General features: G+C 35.3%; 1 protein-coding gene across 1 annotated transcript; it reads right to left on the bottom strand.

Moving 5' to 3' along the window:
* Positions 1-83: 83 nt before the first annotated feature.
* On the bottom strand, positions 84-1,258 carry LOC110009703 (uncharacterized). The gene is made up of 3 exons (XM_020680099.1): positions 1,168-1,258; positions 981-1,048; positions 84-380 (listed from the first exon to the last, which is right to left on the bottom strand). Exons 1-3 carry the CDS (start codon positions 1,256-1,258, stop codon positions 84-86), a joined length of 456 nt encoding a protein of 151 aa, XP_020535758.1.
* Positions 1,259-16,215: the final 14,957 nt, after the last annotated feature.

Raw genomic sequence — 16,215 nt, 5'->3', positions numbered from 1 at the left:
CTTTTTTTTTTTTTTTTTTTTTTGAGGTACAGAAGGGGAGCAACAGCTCGAAAAGAACTAATTAAAACAAATTCTAGGGTAGGCTACTCATTAGCATCATGTAACAACCAAGGAACAAGAGAAGGAGGTTGGTTAAGCACATGAAATCCCAAAGAAAACTGAGTTGCCAACTGAGCAAGGTGATCTGCTGAATGATTTGCTTCTCTGTATACGTGGCCATTATAACAATGACAGTTCCATTGCAACACCAGCAACTGTCTAATTGAAGTAATAAGAGCTCTCATGCTCTCCTGTGGAGTAATCTCATCATAAACCATCTTAACAGCCAAAGTGCTATCACATTTCACTGTAAGGTCACGAATACCCAATGACCAAGCAAGCTTCATCCATTCATACATAGCTCATAACTCAGCACCCACCACAGAACAAATACCAACATTATGGACAAAACCAGCAATCCAACCACCTCTGTCATCTTTAATAATACCCCCACCATAGGCACTACTATTTTTTAGAGAACCATCAGAGTTGAGTTTAAACTTTCTCATAGCAGGTGGAATCCATGAAATCAATTGCTCACTGCTAGGAGTGTTAGAAGAATAAATTGTACAAGGAAAGGATTGACCACTTTAATGATAGGATTAATCATTGTATAGTAAAAGGAAAGGATTGACCACCTTAATGGTAGGATCAATCATTTCCTAAATTAGAAGATACAGGATCTCTAGGATCAATCCTTGTACAGTAAAAGGAAAGGATTGACCACCTTAATGGTAGGATCAATCATTTCCTAAATTAGACGATACATGATCCCTAGAATTATGTTAAATTGTCTATAAGACCAGAGTTGTACACAGAAAAAAAATTATAATGAGAATTGAAACCTCTTCTTCAAACCTAAGACTCTAAATTTAAGATGTTATCATAGCAGTATCAATCCTAGGGTTCGATTACTTGTTCATCATTTACCAGCAACTTACCTGTCCAACGACACGAGTGACGAAGCCAACAGCAGTGTCAATCCGGCACTGACTGAAGCCACATAAGCCTTGTCAACACAAATTGCCCAGTTGTTAAAACAACAAACCACAATTCAATCAAATAATAACCAAACAACCTCAGTTGATATTAAACTAAATGATCACAACTACTCCCTGTGGTTAAGACTGATGCGATTGGCCATCGGTGCAAGCGGATGATTGGACCATATCACTAGAAATTCCCCACCTCTAGCCACAGAAGACCCAGTGTTTGCCATATGGGAGCAAAAGGATCTCCAAGTTTTTTCATGGATCATTCAAGCCATTGAACCGGACCTAGTTAGCCAATACGTCGAATATTCGACGGCCAAAGACTTGTGGGATGGTCTAGTGGCTACGTACCGGAGTGGGGAAGATGCGTTGCAAATCTTCAACCTGATGACAAAAGCAAAGAGACAGCAACAGGGGCAACTAACACTGGAAAATATTACAGTATTTTTCAAACAATTTGGCGAGAAATAGACAAAAGACAACCTAATCCAATGACAAGCCCAGCAGATATTTCTACATTTAACAGATTAAAGCAAGAAAGTTGACTGTACCAATTTCTTGCCGGAATGGATGATCGATTTGATTCGATCAAGCATGATTTACTAAAAGAAATTTCTTTACCATCCATTGAAGCAGCGTATGTTACCGTCCGGAGGGAGACCGCTCGAATGAACATACTCAGTCCATCGGTAGCCATGGATAATGGTGAAGCTCCAGGCACTGGTAGCGGGTTAGCCGCAAGAGGACAGGGTGAGAGGTCCAGGTCGATGATGAAAAAAAAAACCAGGTGCATAGTGAATCGCAACCCCGATCAGACTTGGCAAGTGGAGCAGCAAGTTCATTATTTCAAAGGAAAATTGATCGGAGCGTCCTCAAGTGTTCTCATTGCAACCTAACCAGACACATCAAGGATGAATGCTTTCATCTCATTGGTGCTGAATGGTGGAAGGACAACCCGAAGGTGAGAAATCGCGACTAGGAAAAAAGTGGCCGAGCCGCTGTCGTGACCAGGAACTAGGAGGTCTCCGACGTCCACAGCAGTGACGAAGATGGAGGATTTGCTGCCATTGGAATAGGAAGAGGGGCTGCTGAAGCATATGGGAGAGGAGAAAGAGATGGGACAGGTATAGGTTTTGGGAAGGGAAAATCACCTCCAAACCCTTCAATTCTTAATCCTATTTATTTTGCACCTAATTGTTTTGATATACCTGAATTAAGTATTGAAAGTTCTGATTGTATGCAATTAAGTCCTAATTCCTTTACAACAATTTAGATTGACCTCGGAGGTTTTGAGAAAAAATAGAAAAAACCAAAAAAGATAGAAATCATTCTTGGGGTATGAGAAAAAATTCGGGTAGGTCGAAAATAAATAAATACCCCTCAGCCTATATAGCCCAAGAATCGAAGGGTGGAAAAAAAATACTCAATGGTTATTTGATTGTGCGGCAACTGATACCATGACCTATGATCCCTCTGATATTATTATCCCATCAGCTCCAGAAAAATTTAAAATTCAGACCGCCAGTAGAGATTTTGTACCTGTTAAAGGGGCAAGGTCCATAGAGTTATCCCCAACCCTAAAATTGTCCAAATGTCTCTATGTCCCATCATTGTCTTGTAAATTGCTATCCGTTAGTCAAATGACAAAAGAACTAAATTCTACGCTTCTAATGCATCCGAATTTTTGCCTTTTACAGGACATCCAGACACAGGAGATCATTGGGCGTGGCACTGAATACGATGGTTTGTACTATGTCGACGAAGTGGCTCAAAAAGGGTCCGCACTACTAGCTCATGGAATTGGTCGACAGAGTTGGTTGTGGCACTGACGATTGGGACACCTGTCACATGGTTACCTCAAAATCCTTTTTCCTCAGTTTCATAATAATACCCCTTGTGATACTTGTGTTTTGGCAAAAAGCCATAGGAAGCCTTTTTTTTCTAGTAACACTAGGGTTGAACATGCATTTGATTTAGTACACTCTGATGTATAGGTCCTGCTCCGAACTCTGGAAACAATGTTTTTAAGTATTTTGTGTTATTTATTAATGATTGTGCTCGTATGACGTGGGTATATTTTTTAAAACACAAATCTGAGGTTCCACAGAAATTTACAATCTCATCCATACTCAATTTCAAAAACAAATTAGAATACTCAAATCTAATAAATGGGGGGGGGGGAGAATTTGTCAATCTTGCCATGCAAACCTTCTTCTGGGAAAATGGGTTAGGACACCAAACCACTTGTCCGAACACCCCACAACAGAATGGTGTAGCCGAACGAAAAAACAGAATCCTTCTTGAAATCACCCGAGCCTTAATGCTTGAATCTCAAGTTCCTCAGTCTTTTTGGCCTGAAGCCGTAGCCACTGCAGTGTACCTTCTTAACCGTTTACCCACTAAGATACTTAACCTATAAACCTCTCTACAATCTCTCTCTGAACACATCCAAGTGCCCCCAGCATTGACACTATCACCTCGAATTTTTGGATGCTCAGTCTTTGTTCACATTCCAAAGACTGAACATTCAAAATTTGATCCTCGTGCAGTCAAATGTGTCTTTGTGGGATATGAGATTAACCAAAAAGGCTACCGCTGCTATAACCCCAAAACCTGTCGTATGTACACCACAATGGACTGCGACTTTCTTGAAACTGAATATTTTTACCACACCCAACACAGTGGTTTGGGGGAGAGTAAAACAGAAATTGACCCATTGAATTGGTTACTCAGTCCAACTTTGTCTGTCGGTGAATCCAACAAAAAAGCTAGTGGATTCATTGAGTATGGATCCATTGAGCCTACTTCAGACAATGTAGAAACTGTCGAATTTAGGGACACAGCTAGGACTCCACAGTTGGATGTCCACGAGGTAAGTACCCAAGTTCATAATGATTTTACTTTTGCTTCTCATTACTCTGAACATGAACATGCAGCTCCTAAGACAGAAGTAGTTGAGACTACAGGGAGATATATTCTTCCTCATAGAAGCACTCGGGGTATACCTCTGAAGAGATACTCACCAGAATATGAACCCAAAACGTCCAGATATCCAGTGGCTAACCTTGCTAGGGGGATTTTATCCGAAGTAGCCAAAGTGTTCACAATAATACTATACATTGAAGCTATTCCTAGAACAGTACAGGAGGCTCAACAAAAGAAGGAATGAGGACAGGCTATGGAAGTTGAAATGGAGGCTCTTGAAAAAAATGGAACCTGGCAAAAGTGCAAACTACCTACTAGAAATAAGACAGTTGGGTGCAAATGGCTTTTTACAATGAAACACAAGGCAGACGGAACCATAGAAAGATATAAAGCTCGGCTTGTGGCAATGGGATACACTCAGACATATGGAGTGGATTACTCAAAAACATTTAGTCTGGTAGCCAAAATTGATATGATCCAGATATTGTTCTTAGTGGCGGCCAATCTGGATTGGCCGCTTCATCAGTTTGATGTGAAAAATGCCTTTCTTCACGGTGACCTCAAGGAAGAAGTATATATGGAAGCACCACCAGGGTTTACCAAGAGATTTCAATAGGGAGAAGTATGCCAACTGAAGAAGGCGTTATACGGGCTAAAACAATCACCTAGAGCATGGTTTGGAAGATTTACCGTTGCGATGAATCGCTACGGGTATTGATAGAGCATCTCGGATCACACTTTGTTTCTAAAGAGAAGAAGATATCTTATTACATGCCGAATTATCTACGTCGATGACATGATCATTACAGGCAATGATACAGCAGAAATTGCACATCTCTGGGGAAACTTGTTTAAAGAATTTGAAATGAAAGATTTGGGGGGGACTGAAGTATTTTTTGGGAATCGAGGTACTGAGATCAAATCAGGGGATTTTCATATCTCAACAAAAGTATATCCTTAATCTTCTAACCGAGACTAGATTGATTGACTGTAAGCCAGTTGAGACCCCTATCGTGGTGAATCATGGTCTAAAAATAGAAGAGGAAGCAGACATGACAGATCGTGAGAGTTACCAAAGACTAGTAGGGAAGCTCATCTATCTCTCACACACTAAACCTGACATAGCATATGCTGTCGAAGTAGTGAGCCAGTTCATGACATAGCATATGGATGCTGCCTTGGGAATTGTATGATACTTGAAAGGGTCACCAAGGAAAGGAATCATGTTCAGGAAAAATGGACACTTGGAGATACTTGGGTATACGGATGCTGATTGGGCCAGGAATCCAGTAGACAGGAGATCGACATCGGGATATTTTTCTTTTGTTGGTGGGAACCTTGTAACTTGGAAAAGCAAGAAGCAGAAAGTTGTAGCCCTATCTAGTGCAGAAGCATAATTCAGAGGAGTAGCTCAGGGATTAGCAGAGCTATTATGGATTAAGAAGTTACTAACTGAGATTGGATTTCCACCTCAGAGTACGTGTCAGCTTAGGTGTGATAACCAAGCTGCAATTAGCATTTTAGAAAATCCAGTGCAACATAACAGGATGAAGCATATTGACGTGGACCAGCACCTCATTAAAGAGAAATTAGAAGGAGGGATCATCAGTCTACCATATGTTCGATATGAGGATTAGCTGGCAGATATTCTGACTAAGGCAGTGACAGGGTGAGTCTTCCATGAAACGTTGTGCAAGTTGGGTGTTGAAGATCCCACGACCCAACTTGAGGGAGAGTGTTAGAAGAATAACTTGTACAAGGAAAAGGATTGACCACCTTAATGATAGGATCAATCATTGTACAGTAAAAGTAAAGGATTGACCACCTTAATGGTATGATCAATCATTTCCTAAATTAGAAGATATAGGATCTCTAGGATCAATTCTTGTACAGTAAAAGGAAAGGATTGACCACCTTAATGATAGGATCAATCATTTCCTAAATTAGGCGATACAAGATCCCTAAGATTAATCCTTGTACAGTAAAAGGAAAGGATTGACTACCTTAATGGTAGGATCAATCATTTCCTAAATTAGACGATATAGGATCCCTAAAATTATGTTAAATTGTCTATAAATTGTCTATAAGACAAGAGTTGTACACAGAAAAAAAATTATAATGAGAATTGAAACCTTTTCTTCAAACCTAAAACTCTAAATTTAAGAAGGAGCATTAAAACAAGTTGAGCCTGGGATTTTAGCATTCACAGTCGTAATCTCCAAAGCATATCTAAGCGATTTATTTGCTATTTCTTGAGTTGTAACAAATTCATTTGCAAAGATAGCTTTATTTCTACGATTCCATAACAACCAACACGTGACTCCAAAGACACAACTCCACATTATACCTGAACTGTGTAAATCTTTGGTCATAATATTCTTGAGCACCCATAGTCTTGATGACAAACCACTATCAGTAAACTCCTCTTATTCCAATTGATTCAAGATTTTTTGATTTGCTAAAAAAATAAAAAATTTCAAAATAACATAAAAAATATTAAATATAATTTTAAAAATTATTTCATTAATAAAAAAACAATTTTGTCATTAATTAATTATAGAAAATAGCTTAAAAATTAATTTAAATTTGACATTAACCTCATTTATTTTTGTCAATGAAGTTAAACAGTTAACCTGAAATTTTAATTTGCAATATTTATATGTTAAATGAGCAAACAATATTGGTTGCGAAAGATATTGCTTAAATTCATAGATAGATATAGATGAGACCATATACAAAAATTTCAAATTGAAATGCCAATTATCTACATATTTATATATTTATTTAAAAACCACATTACCTAATATCCCAATTAATTAAATTATTCTCTTATTTATTATATTTTCATTTCATATATTTATTTGAAATGGACAAACAAAAATGCATGCTCAAAACTGTAGAACTTGATCTTTTTACATATAGCTAAAGGAATAGACAAAGCTAGATACCAACCCTAGGATCCTGACAATAATAACCCAATGCTCCTAATCACATTCACATCTACAGAACTCTTAACTCTCACTTGAGGTAGTTAAATTCTCCAAAAGTCAATCTCGTTCAGGGACATCTCCATAAACTCTTCTTGAATTGAGGTTGCCAGTATACGATCAAACCTTCACAGGAAAATTTTATTGAATGTAAGGATCACATCTTAATATGCAAATCTCAAGATTATAATAACATGCAAATCTCATTGTAGAAGCAACATGCACATCCAATCACCAAGACAACATACAATCCTCAACATGTATTTCATTATCAAAGCAACATCCATGCCATACCAAAAGCCAAGGGCCTTAATTTGAAGGCATACATGTAAAATGTGTAGAAACGCAAACATGATATTATGTGCATCTACAACCAATGGCATAGGATTAAGTACTAAGTCTAAAGCATGTATTTAAACACCTTAATTAGGGATGAAAGTTGGGTGAATACCTGAAAAATTTGCCTTACACACTCCTAAATCCGTTTATAAATTTCAATACCTACATTCATCCCAAATCCATTTAAAATCCCCTTTGTAATACCCATACCCACATCCATTTAAAATTATAATATCTGCACCCATTTAACTAATACCTGAATCACTTGAAATGGATTAGGATGGGTAAGATACCAACGCACACCCATTCTATTTATATGTGCAATACCTCACCTTATAATTAATGTTCATCGAGCCTAGGAAGACAGAGATGGAAATAAATAGTAGGAAGGAGAACTATTAGTAGGGGTGGCCACGGTTCTGGAACCGACGGCTCCAGTTCCAAAAAATTTGGAACCAGAATCGAACCGAAAATTAACGCTTCCAGTTACAGTTTGGAACCAAACGGTTCCGGTTCCTCAACGGTTTCAAAATCGACGGTTTCGGCCGATTTCCAACCGGTTCTGGCTAGGGGTGGCCACGGTTCCGGTTCCAAAAAAATTGGAACCGGAACCGAACCGAAAAGGTCCAGTTCTGGTTCCGGTTTGGAACCGAACAGTTCCGATTCGGGTACGGTGACAAAACCGACGGTTCCGATCGGCTTTTCGGTGAATCGCGTAATTTTAAATTTTAAATTTTGAAGACTAGTTTTCAAAATTTAATAAATTTGTGAAAGTTATTTGTAAAAAAAATACACCTAAAAAATTAAAAAATTCTTCAATTAAATTTATTTTTTTAAAGACTTCAACATAATTATTTTTTTTTAAAAATTCCTCAACTGAATTTATTTTTTGTTTAAAAAAGTTTGAACATAATTTTTTTAAAAAAAGGGCTTGAACTTAATTTTTTTAAAAAAAAATTAAAAAAAAATTAAGTTGCCTACATATCCTCTTGGGGTTTAGAGGAATCAAAGCCCACGTAGTTCTTACTTACCTTATACCAATTTCACCTCTTTTACCTTAATTGCTATTTGCACCACCGGTTGATGTTCCCGTTGAGGACCCATCGTATAAATGATATAAATTTTCATTTTCTTTTAGATTTTTTTGTGCTCTTAGTTCGGCCTTGCTCCAATCATCCACGCATGATTGTGCTTCTAATGAATCGGGTGTCATACGAGATCGTGTTTTATCAAGTATGTTTCCTCCTTAACTAAAAGCTTGTTCAACCGCAACAGTGGAGACCGGAGCTGCTAAAACTTGTTTTGCAATTAAAGAAAGTATTGGAAAAGTATTGGCGTGACAACTCCACCAATCTAAAATTGGAAAATCAGTATCTGCATAATCATCACCAAACTCAAAAGAAGTGGTTAGATAATTATCAAATTCAGAAAAAGAACTGGATTCCCTTGTTCTTTTTTGTCTTTGTAGTAAAACTTGTTGAGCAACACCAACACCACTTACCCTTTGTGTTGGAAATTGTTGAATATTAGATTGAGAAGAATTAGAAGTAGATGAACTAGAAAATTGAACAAATTCATTATATAATTGCATAGTATTTTGTTTAACTTCATGCAATACTACATTTATATTATATTATCTTCTAAATCAAGATTTAATACTTCATAATAAATAGTCAAATAATCACATAAAACATCAATTTTACATCTAGGATCAAATACAATAGCAACAAGATAAAGGGGTGGTATATTTTTAAAATAAGATAACCATTTTTTTTCATTGAAAAAATACAATCTTTTAATATGCAATCATTTTCAAATTCTTGGAGTGCACTAACAATATTAATACACATAGGTAAAAATAAATGAGATGTGGGATAATAAACCCCACTAAATTTATAGGTAGCATCATTAAAAATTTTTAAAATATCTAAAATTTTTGTACAAATATCCCAATTTTGTGGATATAAATTAATATCTTCAATATTATTAGTAACAAAAAAGCATAATAATTCTTTATAAGAAAAAGACTCGTTTAGTAATTCATATGTTGAATTCCAACGAGTTGGGACATCCCTTAGAAAACGTTTTGGTCTTTTATTATTTTCTTTACAAAATTTAGTCCAATTTTTCATCACTTGGGGATGTCCCCATAAATATGAAATAGCTTTTTTAATTGGAGAAATAAAAGATTCAAGAATTTTTAAACCATCTTGTACACATAAATTTAAAACATGGCATGCACATCTTATATGAAAAAATTTTCCACCAATATTTGGTTCACAAATATTTTTAAGTTCAATAATTGATTTAGTATTAGCAGAAGCATTATCAAATGAAATTGAAAAAATTTTTTTTGTCAACTTATATTCATCTAAAATTGAAACAATTATTCTATAAATATTATTTGCAGTATGTTTATCATCAAAAACACGAAATGCAATAATTCTTTTTTGAATTTTCCAATCATCATCAATCCAATGACATGTAATGCCCATATAAGAATGCATTTGCCAATGATCACTCCAAATATCACAACAAATTGAAACACGAATTTTCATTTGAGAAAATAAAAGCTCTAACTCTTTTTTTCCTTTATTATATAAGGAAATAATAGTTCGTTTTACAGTATTTCTTGGCACTCTTTTAGCAGAAGGATTTAAAGCTTTTTGACAATAATTATTAAAACATACTTTTTCACCAAAACTAAAAGCTAAATGTTCCATAGAAATCATTTTTGCTAATTCTTCTTTTTGTATTTTTTCAGAATATTGAAATAAATAAAGGTTAGAAGATGCATACCCGGAAATTTGTGTTTGAGACCGATCAACTCCTATTTTTGTTGGATGTTTTGTCTCCAAATGCTTCCAAAATGATCCATAGCCGCTCGCTTATTTAAATTTATAAGATTTTCCACAATAATTGCAAATTACATCGTACATTTTCTCACCTTTGAATTTTTTCGTGAAATAAATGGCGAATATGTCGGAACTTTGTCTTGCTTTTCCAACAATTTGTGCTTGTTGCTCTTGCTCTTGCTCTTCCTCTTCTTGTAATTGCTCATTAAATTCAGATTCTTGAGTTGGAATTTCTAAATTTTCATTTGGATATCCCTCAAAATTAAATTGGTTGGGAGTGAAATCATAGATGTCATTTGTAGGGATAGATGAATATTGTGTTTTTCCAATCTTTCCCTTGCCCTTACCCGAATTTGAGTTTCCTCCACTTGCCATTATATGATAATAAGATATAATTTGGAAAATTGAATAAAAAAAATTAGAGAGCTTAATAACTTAATAAGAGAGATTGTAGAGTAGAGAAGAATAATATAGAGTAGAATGTAGTAGAGTGTAGTATATTGTAGAGAGAGTAGAGATTTTTTTGTAATGAATTTGTAAATGAAATGAGGTATTTATAATAAATCCAAAAAATTATTTTTCCAAAAATACCCTTGAAACTAGCCGTTATGTAGCCGTTTATGGCTGTTGGGAGGGGTAATTAAGAGATTTCACAACAAAATTTTAAAAAAAAAACACAACTGACAGTTTATAACGGCTAGAACCGCCGGTTCGAACCGGCGGTTCTAACCGGCCGGAGAACCAGCTGTTCCAATCTGGTTCCGACCGATTTTGTGGAACCGCCGGTTTCGGTTCTAGAAATTTGGAACCAGAATTGAACCAAAAATCTCCGGTTCCGGTTCCAGTTCCCAAAACCATAATATGGCCACCCTTAGTTCTGGCCGATTTCGGACGGTTCCGGCCGGTTTCAAACGAAACTAGAACCGTCGGTTCTGACTTGTTGACGCTTGTTTTTATGCCCCTGCCTGATCCAATGATGATACTAGGATGTGGAATGAAAGGTTAAATGCTATCTAGAAGTCTTTTAATCCAATGATTTAAATTAAATTGATTTTAAGTGTCTGGCTGGGTCGTAGCTGCGTCACGCAGCTGTGTTAGACTACATGCTGTTTTTGTATTAAACGACATATAGCTTTGATACAGCAAGTCAGCTGCGTCACGCAGCTATGCTCTGTGACCTACTCATATAAACAGATCTTTTAATTCACGTTGGAAAGAACTGGGGAAAAGTTTTGGCAGACGTTTTGAAAAACCCTAAGACGTATGTTAGACTACATGCTGTTTTTGTATTAAACGACATATAGCTTTGATACAGCAAGTCAGCTGCGTCACGCAGCTATGCTCTGTGACCTACTCATATAAACAAATCTTTTAATTCACGTTGGAAAGAACTGGGGAAAACTTTTGGCAGACGTTTTGAAAAACCCTAAGACGTATTGTGCGGCTACATTCTCCTCCAAAAGCTCTTTTGAGTTCATTTGAAGGAGAATAGCCATTAGAGATCAATTTTAGGTGAACTAGACTAAAAAAACAGAGAAAATCAAGAGAGAAAAGAATAAACACTTAAATCTTTAGTGACAAAGCTTCTGGATCGCCTTAACCATCGTTCGTTAAGCTGTTTACAATCCTCAATCTAAGGATTAGGTAATTTCTTTACACCTTTTGTGTTTTTATTCATTGATTATTTATTTTATCATTATTTTAGTAGTTTAGTCTTAATTGAATTATATTCTGTTCATTTTTTGTCATTCGAGGTTGCCCTAAAATGTATTTAAATAAAAAACGCTTTAAACAAATAATTTAAAACAGAATTCGAACCAGAGCAGTTGCGTCACGCAGCTAGTAGATCCGTAATGGAGCTGGCAGTTGCGTGACGGAACTGTTTATGTCCAAATTTTGTTTCTTTTACCCAGAAGAGCCACGTCACGCAGCTAATGGCTGCATCACGCAACTGTTCTTCAAAGAACAGCTGCGTGACGCGACTGTTCTAGGGTTCCAGAAACAGTTTTATTCTTTCGAAAAAAATAATAAATTTTGTACAAAAATAAAATTTAATTTTTCCCCGATAAATCCGAAAATGACCAATTATGGACAGATTATAATTTAATTAAGTTTAGAATATTAAAATGTAATTATGCATGATTTTGGTTTTAGGGTTTTTAGGTTCAAATTTTTATTCGGGTAGAATGTATTTTTAGGTTCGGTTTGTGGCCCGCCTTTAACCATAAAGCAAGAGCGGGTCTTTTATTTATTTGATTTAATTGCTTTGGGTTGGATGATTTGGATGATTATGGATGCAATAATTGGATTTGATTTGGGATGATTAATTAATTTTCCATATAAGAACTCGGTTCGATTCATTCGGGTTGAGTTTAAGTAAATAAATAATTTGGCTTTTCTAACTAAAACAAATTAGAAATCGTAGGTTAAAAGAGGCCGGTTTTTCCCGGCGTCGGCTTCCAACGGGTCAACGTACCCAATTCCCTTACCCAGAATCGCCTTGGTGCGCCTGACCAGTTTTCTAAATAATTAGGCCTTTAACAAAATTGGGTTTAAAATGGAGTCATTCTTATAAAATAAAATTGGAAACGATCCCATTGCCGAAAAAATGGGTAGCGACTCAAAATATTTTATAAGACCGATTTATCGGCATCGTGTCCAATAAAGTGTTTTGTCACCACTGTTCATAATAAGATCATCTTTTCCAAATAAAAAACAAAAAGGAACGTTTTTCGGATCGCTCGGGGGCGGTGCGAAAACACGACTGGAACTGGAATCGCCGGTTCACGGTTTTAAAACTGGTGGAACCAGAACTGAACCAGTTTGGACCGATTTCGATTTCAATTCCGGTTTCGGCTCCCATCGGTTCGGAACTGACGGTTCTGGTTCTGAAAATCGGTTTTTAGCCACCCCTAAGTATTAGTTAAAGACAATTCTAAAATTCTAGTCAGTTAATATTTTTAAGTAATTAATTTTTTTGGTGTTTGATGATATTAAGGTTTTTAATTTATATATGTTTAACTAAAATATTGAGCCAATATGCACTTAAAACTTTCATTTTAATTTATTATATTAAATATTTTTAAATTATATAATGAATTTTGGTGGTAAAGGGTATCAGCAGCTTTAAACTCACACCCATCCAAACCCTCGGTGACTAGTTAATTTGATACTCATACTCATTCAATTAATACCCAAACCTACTATAAATGGGTTTTTATGAGTCAAGTACCCACGGAACTCCACCCCACTTCCATCCCTAATTTTAATCTAAACATATTTTTAAATAATAAACCTGAACATTTGATTGAAGACTAAACTTAAGTAGGTAATTAGAAGTTACACCTAGCCATATATATAAAGGCTAATCTAGTCATGCATTTAATTAAATACTGACCTAAGCGTTAATTCAATACTAATCTAATCGTGCATATTTAATTAAAAGGCTTAATTAAAAGAGAAGAGAAGAAGGTTTATCTTGCGACATGTGTTGAGTCAGACCTATGGAGCTACTACTTTTCCATCTTGGAGCTTCAGTTTTGATAACCTAAAAACCTCAAACCAAGGCAGATAAAAATTTCAACTAAGGTGGAGTTCTTAAAAAATATCTCCAATGAGAATAAACCCTTTAACTACGTAGTGTTTTCCAAAGGAAGTACCTCCAAATTGGTCATTAGTTAGAGCAAAAAATCTTTATCTTTAAACTTTAAATTATTAATGCTCAATTCACTATCCAATTGTGTGGGTGAAAGGCATTTTGGAGGGTATTTAAAAGCAAAGGAGTGAGGGTCAGAATTATGTGCAAACAATATGGGATTAGAGTAATGAGGTCTGATTACAATATCACTGGTGGCTAGTCTCCAGTCACGACGGTCAATAGCCCCATTGGGTGGTCAAGCTGGACCAGCGGCCAAACTTGGTTCCTAGTTCATTTAGTTAGTTTGATTCAGTTTTCATCTAGTTCAAACGGTCATGGCCTCTTTCAACTTCGAGTTTGGCTTATGATATACTGTCAGAAAGTTCTTCAAATCTAGTTTCCATTGGCACAAACTTTGTCTTGAAATTCAATTTGTGGAGAACGTTATGGATAAACCAATACAACTTATCCATCTATTTTGCTCTGATTCAATGAATTTTTGGCACCTATTTAGATATCCAGGATATAGAATTTAAGTGTTCACAATTCTCGATGCTCAAATTAGGAAAATTAGGAATTTCTTCTCAGATGGAATAACAGATCTTGACCTAACACTTAACTACAAGTATGAACCAAAGATATCAAGGTGAAAGAATGAATACTACAATCAATTATCTTTGATAAGTTCAAAAGCAAGTTCAATGAAAAACCAAAGAGATTTTGTCTCTCTTGAATTCAATTGCATAATATACAAAAATAGAAATCTGTCTCTAAAATATTTAAAAGGTAAGTATTTATATGTTAAGAAACTTACAACTAATTAAAACATAGAACCTAGTTCAAAAAGGACTAATTATACTAATTAAAACACAATACTAAGTACAAGGCTTAAGGCCTACATCTTTGGATCATGTGAACTAGTCTTGGATCTTGTTTCAAGCTCATCTCTTTTTTTGATACTCCAACATCAGGCCTAAATATCTTTTTGATCAAGCCATGAAACACTTCCTTGACCTTATTAGTCCTTGCCCTTGTAATAGGCTCACTTAGGAGTAGAATATTCTTTTGTGCAATTAGGATTTGTTTACTTGTATAAGATTTTTAGCATAATAAATACCAAAAAGAGGAAAGAAAAATTGCAATTGTTGATCTGAATTAAAAATCTTAACTTGTAGCCACTAAATTTTAAAGTATAAAAGAAAAGGTACAAAATCAAAAAGCAAACTAGAAAATCTTGGAATTAGGTGATTATTTTGCATGGACTATGAAGGAAATTGCATGATCTATTGATGAGGCAAAGAAAGTTCACTTGACCTTTCCAAGCTTGGTTTTCACGATGCTCATTTCATTTGTTCAATGAAATGTGTCAACAAGCTTTTTATTTTTATTTTTGTTTTATCATCTTTTTGTGCTAGTTTGTAAACCTCTCAGCTAACCTATCAAATCAAATATCCCCCAAAATATTAAAAGCTCATTGAGATAAATATGAATTCTCAAAAGTTGTTTTTGTATGCTTTTCTTGTAACCTTCCATTTCACGTTTTGTTTTTCTAGAGACACCGTAGCCATAAACCATATATTAAAGACGGTGAGCTTTTAATTTTCAAAGAAAAGTTTTATTTAGGTCCACAATATATATCCAAAATAGAGTTCTATTTGGATTTTATTTATGGGGATTTGTAGTTTGTTCCACAAGATGTCTGGAGGACACAGTTGTAGTTTTTAATATTAGCCAATGAGAAATGATGAGAGAAGGGCTCCATGGAGAGAAGAGTCTTATCTTTTAGTTCTAGGACATTTTCGATTTTTTAGCTTCATTTAATAGGAAAAGCCTAGGATTATGGATGAAGGGACTATTTAATAAGGTGGAACTGAATATTGGAGATTATGAACTTATCAGTTAAAATACTGGAACCAGTTGAATAATTTTATAAAAACTGAGGGACAAAATATATATTTTTCCATGATACGATATTCATTCAACATGATAGAATCATCTACCCATATATAGGTGAAAAAATAAATAAATTGATTCCAAACTATATATAATACATTGTGAAAACATGTTATTTTATATCTCTATCTTGTTAGAAAGAAATTACATGAGGCGCGGTTTGAATTAGTATTAAATCGGAGTTAAACCTAAAAAGTCAAAGGTGAGCTTTGTCCACTTTTCTATCATAACCTAAGCTACAATCAGTATTTTGAATGATTAAAGTGGTATTAGAAACTAGACTTCTTAAACTTTCCAGTGGTACATTACATGCTAAAATTCAACTTAAAACGAGCCTAAATGGAGCTTTTGAAGTTAGAACAGAAGGTCGAAAAAAGTAAAAATTAGGTCAAAAGTCAAATTAGGTCAATATTTGGGCTACCCATAACAGTTTAGGGATACTATAGGTGGCTGGCGACCGCCATAAAACCACCTGCAGTTGCCGCACC

The sequence above is a fragment of the Jatropha curcas genome, chromosome 6, assembly GCF_041381405.1.
Source record: "Jatropha curcas cultivar XTBG-Jc1 chromosome 6, XTBG_Jcur_1.0, whole genome shotgun sequence".
In the NCBI taxonomy this organism is placed as follows: Eukaryota; Viridiplantae; Streptophyta; class Magnoliopsida; order Malpighiales; family Euphorbiaceae; genus Jatropha; species Jatropha curcas.
Note: the sequence above shows the minus strand (reverse complement) of the source record. Positions and strands in the feature narration are given on the sequence as shown.